The sequence below is a fragment of the Hyperolius riggenbachi genome, chromosome 7 (genome assembly GCF_040937935.1).
Source record: "Hyperolius riggenbachi isolate aHypRig1 chromosome 7, aHypRig1.pri, whole genome shotgun sequence".
Classification (NCBI taxonomy): Eukaryota; Metazoa; Chordata; class Amphibia; order Anura; family Hyperoliidae; genus Hyperolius; species Hyperolius riggenbachi.
This window is the reverse complement of record NC_090652.1, coordinates 71,449,862-71,469,649: the sequence shown is the minus strand read 5'-3', so window position 1 is coordinate 71,469,649 and position 19,788 is coordinate 71,449,862. Positions and strand designations below refer to the sequence as shown.

Sequence of the window (19,788 nt, the reverse complement as noted above, 5' to 3'; positions counted from 1 at the left end):
ATTGTAGCAGTTTGCCAGCAGTACCGCGGTCTTCAGAGCCTCTTGTGGGAGGGGTTTCAGCACAAAATCAGTCACACAGCGCCCCCTGATGGTCTGTTTGTGAAAATCATTGTCTTTCTCATGTAAAATGGGGTATCAGCTACTGATTGGGAAAAAGTTCAATTCTTGGTTGGAGTTTCTCTTTAAATTCCTTAGAGGCTGATAAGTACTTATCAGGAATTAGCTTCATTTTACAACATTTAACTTGTTTACACATTCTGATATTTTACACTCAGTCATGGATAATTCACGTCATTTATTAAAAGATAACATCATTAGCCATGCTGGTGCCATATTGCCTGTGGATGTTGCACATATTGTCACCGTTCTGACCTGTAGGCTGTAAACAAGTTATTTTAATTAGTCATTGACACAAATAAACATTCTATCTTTAAACTGTTTTATAAACAATAATTTATTATTTATTGTTTTTAATTTCGGAGTTTTATATAGCACCAACATTTTCCGCAGTGCTGTACAGAATATATAGCTTTGTCACTAACTGTGCCTCAGAGGGGCTCACAATCTAGTCCCTACCGTAGTCATATGCCTATGTATGTATCATGTAATGTATCTATCATAGTCTAGGGCCAGCTTTGGAAGCCAATTAACTTATTTGTATGTTTTGGGGTTGTGGGAGGAAACCAGAGTACCCAGAGGAAACCCACGCAGACACGGGGAGTACATACAAACTCTGTGCAGATAGTGCCCTAGCTGGGATTTTCCTGGTATGCTGATTAGCTTAGTTGTCCCAGTCAAACATTTCACTCAAATGTCATTGCCTGTTTTGTCTAATTAAAATATCTTTCTATTCATACTATAAATACAAAAGTACATTTCATAAAAAGATTTTTAAACTTTGCTTATGTAAAGTCTAAATATGTTCTTTCCTATTAAATAAAGTCTATCTGTAACCTCGAGGAAGGGAACATAGCATTCTTCATCAATGCAGCAATGGCATGCCTTTAAAAATCAAGTCTTTAGAATGAATGAAGTCTGTGTATGTAACTTTTCATCAGCTGAGAATGTGAGAGGATTTTATTAAAAAAAGATCTGCCTTCACGATAATCCTTTTTACCATCAAATCATTATTTTGCTGAAAAATCCTACCTGAAAAAGGTGACACTGTTTATTTGCATTAAATCTAGGGAATTCTGACGAATACATAATTATAATATTATAGTTACATTACATAGTTACATTATTATTATTATTAGTATTATTATTATTATTTATCGCTTTTATATAGAGTCAACATATTATGCTGCACTTCACAATAAATTAGGTTGCGGACAATGATAATAGGGGTGACAGACAACGTAATACAGGTATAAGCAGTAAGACACACAATGCCAGATCATACATTGGGGTGGTAGTACATTACTGTAGTAATATGGTATGGATTAGACTGTGAGCTCCTCTGAGGAAAGTCAGTGACGAAGGGGTAAATTCACTAAACTGTGGTAAAACAAAAAACAAGAGTGTAGAGAGAAGTGATGAGCAAAAATTTTGATTTTCTTTGCACATACATTTTTTTAAAAACAATGTCAAATTTGACTTTCGAGCCAAAATGTCGATTAAACAATTTTGTAATAAGCTTGTAATATTTAGATTTTTTTGTGATTTTCACACTAAGGCCCGGTTCACATTAGCGGTCGCCGTCCGGAATCGCCGTGCCGGAGCCAGACCGCATGCGGAACGGACGGAACGGACGCACGGCATAGCAATGAAAGTCTATGCGTCCGTTCACATGCGTCCGTTTCGTCCGGACCGGAGCCGGACCGGATCCGGACTCCGGCGTAAGACCCAACATGTGCTATTTTTTGGTCCGGCCCCTCCGGCTGACGTATCCGGAGCGGAGCCGGACTGTTGCATCCGGCCAATAGAAACCAATGAGAACCGGAGAGCGCACAACACACTGGCCGTAAAAAACGGACGCTCCACCCCACCTCCCATGCTTCCTCCATGCTACAGCGGCCATCCTGGACGGGGACACATAGGCCCAGCACCCACAGAGTGGAGCAGCAGCGACCTGACGCTGGAGCTCCCCGGCAGCAACATGTCCGATACGTCTGATAACGAGGAGGTGAGGCCCTACATTGACCCCAGAGCTTCTGCCGACCTCCCAGACCCCAGGTATTATTTTATACAGCTTGATCTCAAACGGATCCGGACCGCAACCGTGTTCATACCGCACGGAAAACGGATGCAAACGGACCGGATCCGGACCTGATCCGGATAGGAACCGTACGGATTAGGTCCGGTCCGGATCCGGTGCGGTCCGGACATCCGTTCCGGTTTTTACAAAACCGCAAGTGTGAACGGGGCCTTAAACAAACAATCTTTACACATTTCTCAGTAAAATAATGGACTGCATTTTTTTGCAAATTTTCGCATCAAAAAGAGCATTTTTTGCTTTTTTTCTTTGACCATATTGACAGCTGTTAGGGGATCTGGGTGCATACGCTCCTACTTTCCTGGAACAATTTCACTTATTGACTACTTTATGACATATGTGGATACTGGTACTAGCCTTACAATGAAGTTTTTTTTAATTATTATCATTTAATGCTCAACATTTTTCTTACTGTTTCATTTATATAAGAAGGTTTGTATTCACCTTAGATAGGATCTTTTATTTCATTGATGACACCTTCCACAGGACAGAATGTGCCCAGAATCATCTTCCTCAGCTTGGGAATAGCCTGGATAATGATGAAGGCTTCAGCTGTTGGAAAAGACATGATAACAAAATAGCTGATAATGATTAGTAGATTGAATGCAATGCCTTTGATGTTTGCCAAGAAGAGAGACTCAATGATATAGAAAATGACAGAGAATGTGAAGAGCAGAACCATAGTTCTAGTTGCATTAATGTGGGCATGGAGATTAGGTCGAGTGTATCCAGATACATTGTTCTTCATTCTGATTATATGTGTTATAAGAGAGAAAACAGTGACTCCAGTGGACCCAAGAGCAAGAATGAAGGGTAGACCGCATCCCAGAAGAGTGACCATCACTCTGTATACTGGACTTAAGAGAACTGTTGGGCTAACAAAGGATGCTGAAGTGTTATTTTTTGGAAACTGTGTTGGAAATTCCATATCAGCCATCCAGAACAGTAAGATGCTCATAAAAAATGACCCTGTGACTGATAAGAGAAGAACATGTGGGAGAAAAGTGGAGAGGAACTGCTTTATCCCAACTATGAGTCGATTGGTGAAGTTGGAAATGGTAACACAAAAATAGGCACAGAGCCAGCCAGTGAGCCAAAAGCTGCTGTACATTACGGTCATACTTAGTACAATTAAAGTTAAAAGTATTTCCATCATGTCATATAAAGCAGGCCAATAGAGATAAATCAAAGACTCTGTGGATAAGACCAGCTCCATGAAGATGTTCACCAGTCCCATAGTGAAGTAGATCACATTGGTGGGATTATACGTTAGTCTGGTTTTTAGGTTTTTAAAGCTAAAACATACAATGAAAGCATTTAAGCTAATGGCCACCACTGCCTGCAAGATGGTGATGATGGTCTGCAGAAGACTGGTAGCTGACTCCATTGTGGTGCTATGTTCAAGCTTCTTGTGTTTGTGATTTTATGACACGTGAGTGCTGATATATAAGTGTCAGAGTCTGACACATGCAAACCATAAGAGGAGATTAGTTTCATTTTTCCATAATGACACAGAGGCAGAGGAATGTTTTACCTTGATAGTTATAGAAAAGTTTAGCAATTTCTCAAACCTTCCCTCGGAGTATAACCTATAAATGAACTGAGCCAATTGTTCCCTTATTATATTTCTATGGGTTTTGAAATAACTAACCTCGTGTGATGTCGATTAAAAGTTTGTGAAGCATTTCAGTTTTTTCATGTTTCTGAATGTTCACGCATGTCCTAAGATTAAACATAAGACAAATAACATTTATATTGTGCTTTACTCCTGGCGAACTCAAAGCGCTTGAGCTGCCGCCACTAGGGCGAGGTCAGTAGGCAGTAGCAGTGTTAGGGAGTCTAGCCCAAGGTCTCCTTACTGAATAGGTGCTGGCTTACTGAACAGGCAGAGCCAAGATTCAAACTTTGGTGATTGGCCCAATGCTTAAGTAACATGGGTAAGACCAAAACATTTTATTTGCTCATTTATTTACTGGGAAGAATAACCCAGTATGACAGAATTGTGTTTGGCAAAATAGGTAAACCTCTAGAATAATCATTTGATTTGAAGGGGAAAAGCTAGATGTTTCAATCAAAAAGATGATAAGGAATGATAACTGATAGAGTTGTTGGCCTAGTCTTATTTAAAAGTAAAGATGTTGTTCCCTCTTATGCACTCCTACAATACTTCAGCCTTTATTCCTAACCCCTCATAAAAGCGCCAAATTACCCCTGACACCCTTGGATTGCCACCGAGAGCTGAGAGAATCTTGCACCTTAACTCTGAGGTCGGGTGGCTGCAAAGCTGTATTAATGGGATGATCATGATGGAGCTGATGTCTTTCAGCCAAACACTCTCAAAAAGAAGAGTATATACTGTCTAACAGCCAAGCAAGCCTCACAACTACTTTAATGAAAACAGAGGAAGTGAAAACTGATGTTTGATTCCTCTACTCTAAAAGAACTTGTAAATGTGGTTGGATAAGCACCCCAGAAGATTTTTACCGATGTGCCTGGTCGCCGGGAGGGTCAGCACTTCACTCCCAATATGAAGTCTTCAAAAGGTTGAGACCGGCACCATCAAGAAGTTTTAAAGCTCTTTATTGATTAAAATATGTCAAGACACATGACAGCAAAAGTAGGCGACGTTTCGGAGGGTTACCTCCTTTTTCAAGCCCTGTCCGTGTCTAACTGTTTCCTCCTAAGTACCTTCCTTTTATATATTGTCAATGGAGAAATTAACCAATGGCATGCATGGCCACTATGTGGCGACCAATCCCCTTCTACCTGGTCTCACGGACCTGATGGGGAACTTATCATTATTATGCATGCTCCCAGTGACGTCCCATCTCACATGGCAGGGCGGAATGGCAAAACCCGCGCCGCCCCAGTCTGCTACAGCGCCGACCAATGGCGTGCACACAGTAGTTGAAAAAATCTCCACAGGACCGCCCATCGCCGGCGGACCCGATGGGGAACTGCGTGCTACGCTGCGCCTCTAAGAGCCGCCCACTGGCCAGGCGTCATAGGGACACGTATGCGGAAAAAATATCCGCACACGTGATTTCCTAAAGCAGCATGACGCAGAAACGGGAACGCCTTCCGCCCCACCACGTGACAACAGCGTCTCCCCGGCAACAGACAACCACAACAGTCAACAGTGGCAACAAACAATCACCAAAGAGCCCCATGATTCAAACTTATTAACCACAACAAAGCTATAACAGTGTGGTCATGTCATAATCCCTATTCAATCCTCTAGGTTCTAATGTGTCTAACCTTTTAATCCAAACCGCCTCACGATATAACAGTCTTTTATCTCTATTACCACCTCTGCGTGAAGGATTAACTTGCTCCAAAATTTGGTATCTTAACTGACTCACTGTATGTCCTGCTTTTTTGAAATGATATGGGACACTTAATTCCATGGCCGGTTTTCTTATGGTGCTTTTGTGGGATGACAGCCTATCCTTCATCCTTTGTGTGGTCTGACCCACATATAATAGACCACATGGACATTTTAGACAATATATAATATATCTTGAACTGCAATCAAAGTGGCCATTAATGTAGTATTTTTTACCGCTATATGGGTGAGTTACATAGCTACCTTTAATGACATTATTGCAGTGGACACATCCCATACAGGGATATGTCCCTTTGGGTCTACTAGATGCTTTTAATGACTTTCTAGTACCTAAATCTGCATGTACTAGTCTATCCTTCAAAGTGGGTGCTCGTTTATATGACATAAGTGGGGGGGTTTAAAATTTATGGATATTAGGAAAGTTGTCTCTAAGTAAATGCCAATGTTTACGGACTATCTTGGCTATATCCTCGCTATAAACATTGTACTGGCTAACGAAAGGGATTCTTTTGTTCTGGCTCTTCCTCCTATTTGTTCTATCTGCTCTATCAAGGTTCTGTCTGGCCCTATCCAACAGTGGCTCCGGGTATCGTCTTTTTCGAATTTTTTTCTGCATCTTATCTAGTCTGGTATTGCACAAATCACTATCCGTGACTATTCTTTTAACTCTTTGAAACTGGCTATGTGGTATGGCCCTTTTTGTATTTAAAGGGTGAAAACTATCATAAGATAGAGTTGAGTTTGTATCTGTAGGTTTAACATATAAATCAGTAGTTAATCTACCCCTCTCCAGTATTACCAAGGTATCCAAATAGCTAATCTCTCACTCACTACTATTCACAGTCAATCTAATGTGTGGACACTGTGTTTCTAATTGTGACACTAACTCATCTAGGCTCGAACGTGGCCCCGCCCACACGCAAAAAATATCATCTATATAGCGCATCCAACATAATGCATTGTGCAAAAAAATTTTGTTAGTATATACAAATGTCTCCTCATATGCATTCATAAAAATATTTGCGTAGGTAGGGGCCACGTTCGAGCCCATCGCTGTACCTTTGAGCTGCAGGAAGAACTGATCCTCCACTAAGAAATAATTACAGGTCAACAACATCCTCAACATACCACACAAGAACTTAACCTGTTTCACAGAGAAATCCGATGCACATGTGAGGATATGTTCAACCGCCTCCACACCTCCATCGTGTGGGATGGAGGTGTATAGGGATTCAACATCCAAAGTAATCAGGAGCGCTCCCTCAGGGACATTAGTAATTTTATCTATCTCCTCTAGAAATGTAGCAGTATCTCTGAGATAGGACTTTCCTGCCACTACAAAGGGTCTCAATAGTTGATCCAGATATCTTGAAACTGGTGAAAAAATAGAGTCTATCCCTGCAACTATCGGACGACCAGGTGGTTGTGTTCGATTCTTATGTATCTTTGGACAGATATAGAACACTGGAATTACAGGATCCTGTTGAATTAGATATTGGCATAATCTTGTATCAATATTATCTTCTCGATATGCTTGAGTAACAGTGTCTTTTATCAAGCTATAAAATCTCAATGTAGGATCAGATTCTAATTTGCAGTAGGTGTTCTCATCGGATAGTAATCTATAAACTTCTTTTTTGTAATACTCCATGTCCATTATGACCACTGCTCCACCCTTGTCCGCCTGTTTTATGGCTATTGTTTTGTCCTCACACAGTTCCTTTAGAGCACTGCGTTGATCTTCACTAAGGTTATGTTTAATGTTAACCGTGGGTTCCATATGAGTATCAGAAAATAGTTGATCTATCTCTTTTCTGATATTCTCCACATATCTATCGATAATTTGGCAGGATGTTGGATTGAAATTACTCCTCACACGTAGTTTAGTATCATGTAACCTAAGACTATCTTTGTAGCTATTTGTTTCAAAAATTTGTGGTCTGTCTTGAGGTAAGCTGAAGTGATATTTTAACCTGATTAGTCTACAGAATCTCTGTAGATCAATGTCCAAATCCACACGGTTTGGCCAGTTAGTCGGTGCATATGACAATCCCTTCTCCAGGAGCGACTGTTGAACAGGGGTCAGGATCCTCTTGGAGATGTTGACCACTATTGTTTCTGTTGGGTCATCCTCGGGTTGTTCGCTTTCGGCTGTCTGGATCTTTGTCTGAGACGATCTTTTATGTTGCCACCGCTTGCCCCCTCTCCGGGATCTTCGACGCTGGACACATTGTCCGACGACGTCGACTGTACCAAAAAATCACTAGAGTCACCTTGCTGGTGTTGATGCCTTGGATCTTTCCTGTCCCCTTTTTGTATCCTCCTTCTCCTTGTTGTGGGCTTTTGCCATATATAGACGTAACCCGTAGTGTAATCAAAGGCATCTCTTTGAAACTTTTCTTTCTTGATTTTTTGTAATTGTTTCCTATGTGTTTCCAATTGATTACCCAGTTCCACCACGTATTTGGCATATTCATCAGTAGGTGAATTGTCAAACAGTTTTTGTTTAATGTCGCTTATTTGTTGATCCAATTTTGGAATCTCCTTCATGATCCTTTCAATTGTCAGAGTCATAGAGTCAAATGACGCCTTATTCCAGATAAGTGACCATTTGTTGCAGAAGTTGGAGTCAACAGGGAACAGCAACGGACTCACATGTGACCTCAGTCCTCGAGGGATCCTCCCGTTTTTATGGTACTCAACCAATGTGGAAGCATGTAATTCCAATGATAATCGTGTTTTGGAGATTTTTTCCAATTGTCCAATTGGTTAATTTCTCCATTGACAATATATAAAAGGAAGGTACTTAGGAGGAAACAGTTAGACACGGACAGGGCTTGAAAAAGGAGGTAACCCTCCGAAACGTCGCCTACTTTTGCTGTCATGTGTCTTGACATATTTTAATCAATAAAGAGCTTTAAAACTTCTTGATGGTGCCGGTCTACTCTAAAAGAAAGCTTGTCCAAAACTGAGCCCTGCATTAGTGTGCTGGTGGATTACATAAGGCTTCTCCATCTTGCCAATGACAGTAACCAAAGATTCAAGAGAGATGGAATAGCACCTCGGCAATCCTCTGTGGGTGTGCGGGAACCAACCCCTTGTACCAACAGGGTAAAGATCCGTCTTGTTTGAAGATAAAGGTCCGCACCACTTCCAAGTATAAATCAGCTTTATTGAAGGTCCATAAAATGCTGTGTAGCTGCTACACAATTTTTTATGGATCTTCAATAAAGCTGATTTATACTTGGATGGTGCGGACCATTTTCTTCAAACAATAACAGTAACCAAGGAGCCATCATTAGGGGTATAAAACTTTGATGGGGCCCCGTTAATGTTCACAATCCTTCTCTTGCCTCCCTTGGGGACCTTCACAACATGGGGGTTTATTATTCAAGGTTTATAAAACAAGTATGGCCACTAATGTCTTCACTCTCATAACATGTGTAGCCACAAAAAAAAAACTGATCTTGAGTATCAGAGAAAGGGAAGGTTAGTAATTTTGGCCCTCCCACACTTCTGCCCCACCCCTTGCAGTCGCAGGGGGACTTCAATCTGTTTATGCCCCTGGCCATCAACGACTGTCAGAAAGACTAAAAAAATAGATTGTTAGGGTAGTTGGATACCTCGAGATGGCTAACACTCTAGTACGTTTTATTGAAAATCTCCTTGTGTAAAAGTTTGTTTGTAACACCTTCTCCAACATCTTAAGAGTAGAGCACAGTCATCAAATTTTCATGTGGTCCCTGATGCCCACCAGGCTGAAAAATTCAAAAAAACTGTTTCCAAAAATGTGGAAATCCATCAATCAATTGTTGTTTTGCTACCCAGGAGTAGGGAGGGTTGGAAAATTTCAGCGGAATGCCAATTTCCAAGTTTCTGAATGGAAATCTGCTTTCCGCAGAGGTAAGCGGAAATCAGAAATTAGCTACCCAAATCATAAATCTTGCAGAAATGCTGCATTAACGCAACTCTGAAATTTTAGCCCAATCACAAAACTTGAAAGCAATGGACAAATCACAGAATGCAGAATAGTTCCATGGTAACGGAATACCACAGACATTCTAGACCAATAACAATATTTAGATACTATTGAGTTTGTCTGAGTCTTGTTATTTAGAAATTTTCAATTTTAGGCCAATCACAACACTTTGGGAAACCAGACAGGTTTACGCCGGAAATTGGATTACCATGGAAATTTTAAGCCAGTCACAAGACTCGGAAAAACTCGGTAGTATGCAAGTCTTGTTGTAATTAGTCCACAAAAAAAGTGGACAAATACAAAATATAGTGGATTCTGCAAACCAACTTAAAAAAAATGTACATAACTTTATTAACAAAAATGGCAAAAAAGAGGAAACTTTCTGTGGAAATCAGAATCAGAAATGCTGATTTCCATGGAAATCCATGGAATTGGTAATCGGTATTTGTGTAAATCAATATTTCCACGGAATAGGAAATTGGCATTTCGGACCATCCCTACCCAGGAGTGGTCAACTAAGCCCCAGGCTAATGTCTGAAGAACTAAAGGCTTCTCTTATATAAGTGCTTGTGAATATTTATGAGTTCATCATCAGGTGAATACTGTAAAGCCGAAGCAGGTGATTTTGACGCATGGCACCAGCCACGTAGTGCCTGAGTTAGGCTCCGCTGAAGCACTAGTGGCTAAAGGTAACACTCTAGAATGATAACACAATGGGTAACTCGGGTGCCGTCGATCGTCAGAATTTTAGCGGCAGCCCACGATCAGGTAAAATGAAATCATAGACTCCTTGCAATAATTGCAAGGAGTCCATAATCAGGCAATATAGGTCTTTAAACGCTTGAAAGAAAACCACCAATACACCCAGAACATGGGGCAGTCACCTGACAGGGTGGACTAAAATGGAAAAAAAAGTCATTAGAGCTTTTATGGTAGTTACGGCCTCCCTCAGCTGTCCAATTTCACTCCTCAGGTTGCCAGTGCCAATTCTAATCGACTTTCAAAAGACCGTGCACCTTAAAGAAACAGAATGGGCTACATAGTGTAAAATTTTTAAAACTAACACATAAAACCACTCACATTTGGTCGGTAGACAAGTTGCGCATGGAGTTTTCCATGGGCTCTCCTCTGTATCTGAATGGACCCCCGCTGAGCTCAGAGCTGTACTGCACTGAGCTTGGTACACTAAGTTTGAACACAAGCTACCTCCGTATTTGGCAACTAAATGTTTCATCACCAATTGCAACCTATCAAGGGCATGTTTAAATGTTGCATTAATAGAACCTTACACCATTGAGGCTTCACTTTTCAAAAAAAAGCCCCACCCCTATCCCACTTGTGCATTGAGTTAGCCTGTTGGTCCAAAACACAGAGCAGAGCCTCACAAATAGTAGAATCCATAAAATGCATAAAAGTTGTATAAAAATAGGAAATAGTGAACAAAACACATGGAAAAGTAGAAGTGGACTCCAATGGCAACTTGTAAAGTTCTAGTGAACTCCATGCCCAAGAGAGTTAGGCCTCTTTCACAGTGCGATGTTAAAGTCGCACGTTATAACAATATTTAACGCAGAATAACTCACTGCAATGAAAAATCAATGGCCTGTTCACAGTGCACACGTTGCGTTGGTGTCTAACGCTGCACGTTAAGTGAAAGTACTGCATGCTGTGCGTTATACACGTTCATATCAGCTGCGATAGACTGTTTGCACATGATCAGTAATGACTTTGAGACATACTTTTCAGTGCCTGTATTTTCTACTGTATATGCTTTGGTAACGCTACGTTGCGACTTTTTGGGCGCGTTGCGTTGTATGTTTGCAGTGCGACTTTAATGTCGCACCAAAACGCAATGTCCCACTGTGAAAGAGGCCTTAAAGAGACTATAAAAATTTCAACACACATTGTACCGTTAACATAAAAAGTTATAATTAACTGCCAGGTCTTTTCTGTTCAACTTCCACCAGAGCCCTGTATGCTCCGACTTATGGCACATAGCTCCACCTCCTTCCAGACAAGTGCTGTATTACGTCTGTGGCACTCTATCTCTGATACAGAGAACCTCATGGCACTCGTCTGCAAGGGAGCGAGGCTATGCACCGGATGTTGATGCATACAGGACTTCAGGTGAGAGTTACACAGAAAAGACCTTCACTAATAATATGGGCTTGATTTACAAAGCCGTGATAACTCTTATCACAGTGGCGCTAGCATTTGCATGTGATATAACGTGCATAGTGTCTTCCGCGCGCGCGCAAAATCACAGCTGTTTTCATGCGAAAATTTGCATTTTTGCATGAAAACGGCTGCGATTTTGCACACAAATTCATGTTTGCACACAAAAAACGTTACACACGCTATATTCATTATATGATATAATGGATTGGTTGTGTAGTACGGGTAATTACTAGAATTTTAGAAGCAAAGAAATTATCCTCATATTTTTATTTTCAGTTATAGAGTGTTTTTCATAACATTGCATCATTCTCTAATATTTGCAGTTTCCTCACTACTCAGCATTCTAAATGATTTTTACAGAGCAGGAAAGTGAACTTTTGACCTGTCCTGAACTGTTCTCTGCGGAAGAAAAAGCCTGACAGCTGAGATAATAAACTTCAGATAACAGCTCTCTGCAACTTTAAAAGTCCTGGAGCTGAATGGCTTGTTTTGCATAGATAACAACTTGAGTGGCTTAACTCTTCCTGTACTGGAAACCATATTAGACATATGTCTCTGCTCCCAATGTTTTATTTCTTAGCTGTACTACACACACAAATCATTATATCATAATTTTTTTTCCGCTTCAGTGTCTCTTTAACTTAATGTAGTTACCTTCTTCTGATTCCTAGTAAGTACATGTGTTTGCTTGTGTTTGTGTTTATGTGTTTCTTGTATTTCGTTTTGTTTTTTGATAGACAAAACTAAAGCATGCACCTTGAAGCAAAGAGAATGCTGCAGACTCATTGTGCTCAGCTTCTGACAGGTATGGAAATACACTACAGTTTCTTTGCATAGGCGGAGATGTTTATTTGCATAACAATAAAATGAACTGGGATTTTACTGTGCTACAATGTAACAGAAAACCAGCCTATTTGCATTTGGAGACTGAGCTTTTTCCTCAATAAACACAACATTTGCTTAGTGAAAGGTTTGCAAAGTATTTTCTATTACTGTGAAATTCTCAAACACAACCCACACACCACAAAAATAAAAATAAAAATATTTTCTATGCTGAATTTCCTATGAGGGTTTTACGATAATCCATATTTTAGTTTTTAAAAAGAATCCCCACTTTTGGAGGTTAATCCAAATTCACAAAATGTATCTCATGGACTATAGCACTGTACACATGCTAGATAACGACCACGTGTGGCCACTGGCCAGGGACAAATTTCTGGAAAGGCACCTACATCCTAAGGGGGTGGCTGGGTATAAAAGAGTGGTGGCAGAACAGGGAAGATAAGTATATCAATTGAAAAAGGAGGCTGGAAATGGGGAGCAACCCATGGTAAAGGGGTGCTGCTGCCCAAGAGAGCTGTGCATAAGAGTGATGCTGTTGTACATGGATAGTACGCATGGAATCGGGAGGCAGCACATGTAAGGGGAAGGGGGAGAGGGGCGCTGTTGCACATGGAGGAAAAGTAACAAGAAAGTTGGCCTGGGGGTGCTAAAAGTATAAATCTGGCCTTGCCACTGGTGAAAATTCAGAGTCTGTACAGCAACCCTGGTCTCCCCTTGGGCGCTCAGCCATCAACCCGCTTGGCAGATTGATCCAGCCAAGCGATGGCCGCTGGCATTGTTCTCTCCCACGTGACATCACACCTTCGCCTCTCCAATATAAAGCTTTAGGGGCAAATTATGAATTAACGGAAACCAAAAGACTCAGGCAGCTTCACAGGCTACCTCTGAGGAGGAGGGCTTGAAGTTGGTGGAGGTCCCTGACCTTGCTGATGATGAGGGGGAGCAGCAGAGCGCAGCTGGACTGATGCGGGGGTGGAGAGAGGATGAGGTGGAGGAGGCAGAGGAGGACAGCACTGTCGGCTCTAGGGCTGCCGATGATGTGCCAACAGACGTGGCCAGACTCTTCCTAATGGCAGCGCACATGCTGAGGTGCCTGCGCAAGGACCCATGGGTGATCCAGATGAAGCAGAGGGAGGACATCTGGATCTGCATGATGCTGGACCCACGTCTGAAGGGGAAGCTCAGCCAGTTCCTGCCTGCAGGAGGAGACCGTGCGCAACAAATGAGGGATTTGCAGCTGTCCCTTGTTGAGCGCTTGGAGGAAGCCTTCCCTCAGACATCCACCCCCACTGTCCAGCCAGCACAGAGGCAGCAGCAGGTGCCTGCATCCAGCAGCAGCAAGCGCACACGCACCACAGACCTGCTGTCTCTGACCCAAGGGCTCTACATGAGTAGACTAGAGAGGAGGTGCCTGCCGCAGCATCCTTCTCCAGTCACAGGCAGCGCTTGACCCGCATGGTGGCTGACTACATGGGGTCCTTCAGTGGGCTTGACAGCGTGGCCCCTGTTGATCCCATGGAGTATTGGGTCAAGCACCTGCCGATCTGGAGCGAGCTTGCGCAGTACGCCCTGGAAGTGCTCTCCTGCCCCCCTTCCAGCGTACTATCAGAGCGTTGCTTCAGTGCAGCCGGTGGAGTCATCACTGAGAATCGATCTCGTCTGTCTCACAAGTCTGTGGACAGACTGACGTTTCTCAAAATGAACCAGGCTTGGGTGGAAGGCGAATTCCTGGCCCCTGTTGTCGGCGAGAGGGGGACATGAAGTGGCGCACACACATTACACCTGCTGCTGCTGCTGTTGTATTTCTTCCTGCTGTCTGTGTCTTGAGTGCCAGGGAACACATTATAAGGTGCTGCTGCCCATGCGCCACCAGCTATTACGTTAAAAAATAGCTGCCTGCCCTGCATTATTTATTTTGAAAAAAAAAAATTAAATTATTTTAGAGGTGTCCAGGTTGAAAACTGTGCTGTCCCAATTGTGTATTGGACACAATGTGGGCTTCACGACCGCTGTCTGGAACCTCACGGTGTTTATTTACGGCCCTGGACCCACCGCTAGGACCCAGGGCCTATTATGTCTCGCTGCCTGCCCTCCTGCCTGCTGTCTGCTGCCAGTCTTCCACACACACTCATCCTCCTCCTGCTGTTGTATTTCCTCCTGCTATCTGTGTGTTTCCACTGCCAGGGAACACATTACAAGGTGCTGCTGCCCATGCGCCACCAGCTATTACGCTCAACAATAGCTGCATTATTTAAAAAAAAAAAATATTTTAGAGGTGTCCGGGTTGAAAACTGTGCTGTCCCAAATGTGTATTGGACACAATGTGGGCTTTACGACCGCTGTCTGGAACCTCATGCTGTGTAGTTACGGCCCTGGACCCACCGCTAGGACCCAGGGCCTATTGTGTCTTGCTGCCTGCCCTCCTGCCTGCTGCTAGTCTGCCACACACTCAACCTCCTCACGCTGCCTGCTGTTGTATTTCCTCCTGCTGTCTGTGTCTCCACTGCCAGGGAACACATTACAAGGTGCTGCTGCCCATGCGCCACCAGCTATTACGCTCAAAAATAGCTGCCTGCATTAATTTGAAAAAAAAAAACGTGTAATTATTTTAGAGGTGTCCGGGTTGAAAACTGTGCTGTCCCAATTGTGTATTGGACACAATGTGGGCTTCACGACCGCTGTCTGGAACCTCATGCTGTTTATTTACGGCCCTGGAACCACCGCTAGGAACCAGGGCCTATTATGTCAGTCACATCACACTGCCTGACACACACTACTCCTCCTCCTGTAGCTGCATTGAGCTTCTGCTGTCTGTGTGCTGCTACCACTGCCAGGGAGAACAGAAGAAGAACTATTTTCTGCTGCCACCTGCTATTTTCTGCTGCCCACCCACTCTCCTACCGACAGCTATTACCACGCTACAATAGCTGCAACAAGCCTGCAACTACTTCCTCCTCCTGCTGATGTCTGTGTTTTACCACCATCATGGTACACAGAAAAAGGCGCTGTGACTTGCAATGTGCCACCACCTACCAATTATGCCATCAACACAAATATAACTATGGTGTTGTTATTAAAATAAAATATTTCCACAAATTAAGTAAAAAAAATATTACAAAAGAAAGGAAAACCAAGACACTTAATATAATGATAGAGAAGAAGAGGAAGAAGAAGAAGATGATATAGAAGAAGAAGATATAGAAGAAGAAGATGAAAACGATATAGAAATAGAAGAAGAAGATGAAGAAGATATAGAAATAGAAGAAGAAGATGAAGAAGATATAGAAGAAGAAGACGAAGAAGAAGAAGATATAGAAGAAGAAGACGAAGAAGAAGAAGAAGATATAGAAGACGAAGAAGAAGAAGATATAGAAGACGAAGAACAAGATATAGAAGACGAAGAATAATAATAATAATAAGAAGAAGAAGATATATAAGAAGAAGAAGATATAGAAGACGAAGAAGAAGATATATAAGAAGAAGAAGAAGAAGATATAGAAGAAGAAGACGAAGAAGAAGAAGATATAGAAGAAGAAGACGAAGAAGAAGAAGATATAGAAGACGAAGAAGAAGAAGATATAGAAGACGAAGAAGAAGATATAGAAGACGAAGAATAATAATAATAATAATAAGAAGAAGATATATAAGAAGAAGAAGATATAGAAGACGAAGAAGAAGATATATAAGAAGAAGAAGAAGAAGATATAGATGACGAAGAAAAAGATATAGAAGAAGAAGATATAGAAGAAGAAGAAGGAGTAGAAGAAGAAGAAGAAGAAGAAGAAGGTATAGAAGACGAAGAAGAAGAAGATATAGAAGAAGAAGAAGATATAGAAGAAGAAGAAGATATAGAAGAAGAAAAAGATAATTGAAGAAGATACAAGAAGTAGAAGATGAAGAAGATTTGAGTAGAAAAAGATATAAAAGAAATAAAAGAAAAAGAAGAAGATATAGAAGAAGAAGAAGATATAGAAGAAGAAGATGAAGACGTCGTAAATTAAGACTTCCAACTTACAACCATTTTGGACACACCTTCTCATGCAAACACTTTTCATGAAGTTAATTTACTATTTTTGATACCTTTTTTAAAACTACTACATCACCGCCTAATCACTTGATGTTTTTCTTCATAAAAAAGGTGGTTTCATGCATCATTGACCTCCAATACAAGTTTTACAAGCTATTTAAGGCCAGTTCGAATATTTTACTTGAATACAGACTCGGATAGTGACGTCGGATATTCGATTAACTCGGATATTGAACTTCGAGTGAATTCGGATAGTTTACTATCCGAATTCGACCAAACTCGAATAGGAGAATGAGGTATCCGAACAACACTGCTTGGAAATGGTGCGGACCATTTTCTTCAAACAATAACAGTAACCAAGGAGCCATCATTAGGGTTATAACTACAACTCATGGAGCTCCCCATCAAAACTTTGATGGGGCCCCCTTAATGTTCACAATCCTTCCCTTGCCTCCCTTGGGGACCTTCACAACATGGGGCTTTTTTATTCAAGGTTTATAAAACAAGTATGGCCATTGATGTCTTCACTCTCATAACATGTGTAGCCACAAAAAAAAAACTGATCTTGAGTATCAGAGAAAAGAAAGGTTAGTAATTTTGGCCCTCCCACACTTCTGCCCCACCCCTTGCAGTCGCAGGGGGGCTTCAATCTGGTTATGCCCCTGGCCATCAGCGACTGTCAGAAAGACTAAAAAAATAGATTGTTAGGGTAGTTGGATCCCTCGAGATGGCTAACACGCTAGTACGTTTTATTGAAAATCTCCTTGTGTAAAAGTTTGTTTGTAACACCTTCTCCAACATCTTAAGAGTAGAGCACAGTCATCAAATTTTCATGTGGTCCCTGATGCCCACCAGGCTGAAAAATTCAAAAAAACTGTTTCCAAAAATTTGGGAATCCATCAATCAATTGTTGTTTTGCTACCCAGGAGTAGGGAGGGTCGGAAAATTTCAGCGGAATGCCAATTTCCAAGTTTCTGAACGGAAATCTGCTTTCCGCAGAGGTAAGCGGAAATCAGAAATTAGCTGCGGAAATCAGAAATTAGCTACCCAAATCATAAATCTTGCAGAAATGCTGCATTAACGCAACTCTGAAATTTTAGCCCAATCACAAAACTTGAAAGCAATGGACAAATCACAGAATGCAGAATATTTCCATGGTAACGGAATATCACAGAAATTTTAGACCAATAACAAAATTTAGATACTATTGAGTTTGTCTGAGTCTTGTTATTTAGAAATTTTAAATTTTAGGCCAATCACAACACATTGGGAAACCAGACATTTTAGGCCAATCACAGCATATTTAGTAGTATTGGAGAAATCAGAGAATGCGGATGTTTACTGTGGAAATCATGGAAATACCATGGAAATATTAAGCTAATCACAAGACTCGGAACAACTCTGTAGTATCTGAGACTTGTGATTGTCTTGTAAAATTTCTGCAGTATTCTGATTTCCCCAGTAAACTTTTGCATTCTCTGTTTGGTCCAACACTAGCGAGTATTTCCGAGTCTGTGATTGACCTAAAATTTCTGATTTTAAGTCAATCACAAGACTCAGAATTCAGAAATACCCGGTAGTACACGAGTAATCAGAGAATGCGGAGGTTTACGCCGGAAATTGGATTACCATGGAAATTTTAAGCCAGTCACAAGACTCGGAAAAACTCAGTAGTATGCAAGTCTTGTTGTAATTAGTCTAAAATGTCTGCGCTATTCTGATTTCTGCAGTAAACCTTTGCATTCTCTGATTTGTCCAATACTTCTGACTTGGAAGTATTTGGCCAATCAGAGAATTCAGTAGTGTATCAAGGATGTCCACAAAAAAAGTGGACAAATACAAAATATAGTGGATTCTGCAAACCAACTTAAAAAAAATTACATAACTTTATTAACAAAAATGGCAAAAAAGAGGAAACTTTCTGTGGAAATCAGAATCAGAAATGCTGATTTACATGGAAATCCATGGAATAGGTAATCGGTATTTGTGTAAATCAATATTTCCACGGAATAGGAAATTGGCATTTCGGACCATCCCTACCCAGGAGTGGTCAACTAAGCCCCAGGCTAATGTCTGAAGAACTAAAGGCTTCTCTTATATAAGTGCTTGTGAATATTTATGAGTTCATCATCAGGTGAATACTGTAAAGCCGAAGCAGGTGATTTTGACGCATGGCACCAGCCACGTAGTGCCTGAGTTGGGCCCCGCTGTAGCACTAGTGGCTAAAGGTAACACTCTAGAATGATAACACAATGGGTAACTCGGGTGCCGTCGATCGTCAGAATTTTAGCGGCAGCCCACGATCAGGTAAAATGAAATCATAGACTCCTTGCAATAATTGCAAGGAGTCCATAATCAGGCAATATAGGTCTTTAAGCGCTTGAAAGAAAACCACCAATACACCCAGAACATGGGGCAGTCACCTGATAGGGTGGACTAAAATGTAATAAAAAGTCATTAGAGCTTTTATGGTAGTTATGACCTCCCTCAGCTGTCCAATTTCACTCCTCAGGTTGCCAGTGCCAATTCTAATCGACTTTCAAAAGACCGTGCACCTTAAAGAAACAGAATGGGCTACATAGTGTAAAATTTTTAAAACTAACACATAAAACCACTCACATTTGGTCGGTAGACAAGTTGCGCATGGAGTTTTCCATGGGCTCTCCTCTGTATCTGAATGGACCCCCGCTGAGCTCAGAGCTGTACTGCACTGAGCTTGGTACACTAAGTTTGAACACAAGCTACCTCCGTATTTGGCAACTAAATGTTTCATCACCAATTGCAACCTATCAAGGGCATGTTTAAATGTTGCATTAATAGAACCAGAATAGAATCCATAAAATGCAGAGTTGTATAAAAATAGGAAATAGTGAACAAAACACATGGAAGAGTAGAAGTGGACTCCAATGGCAACTTGTAAAGTTCTAGTGAACTCCATGCCCAAGAGAGTTAGGCCTCTTTCACAGTGCGATGTTAAAGTCGCACGTTATAACAATATTTAACGCAGAATAACTCACTGCAATGAAAAATCAATGGCCTGTTCACAGTGCACACGTTGCGTTGGTGTCTAACGCTGCACGTTAAGTGAAAGTACTGCATGCTGTGCGTTATACACATTCATATCAGCTGCGTTAGACTGTTTGCACATGCTCAGTAATGACTTTGAGACATACTTTTCAGTGCCTGTATTTTCTACTGTA

General features: G+C 41.4%; 1 protein-coding gene across 1 annotated transcript; it reads right to left on the bottom strand.

The window, feature by feature from the left end:
* Positions 1-2,660: 2,660 nt before the first annotated feature.
* Positions 2,661-3,602, bottom strand: LOC137526053 (taste receptor type 2 member 40-like). Its single transcript, XM_068247265.1, has one exon. It carries the CDS (start codon positions 3,600-3,602, stop codon positions 2,661-2,663), a length of 942 nt encoding a protein of 313 aa, XP_068103366.1.
* Between the last annotated feature and the right edge of the window lie 16,186 nt (positions 3,603-19,788).

Bases quoted from the DNA above. Each gene is read 5' to 3' on its own strand.
- LOC137526053 (XM_068247265.1), bottom strand. From the start codon at position 3,602: ATGGAGTCAGCTACCAGTCTTCTGCAGACCATCATCACCATCTTGCAG.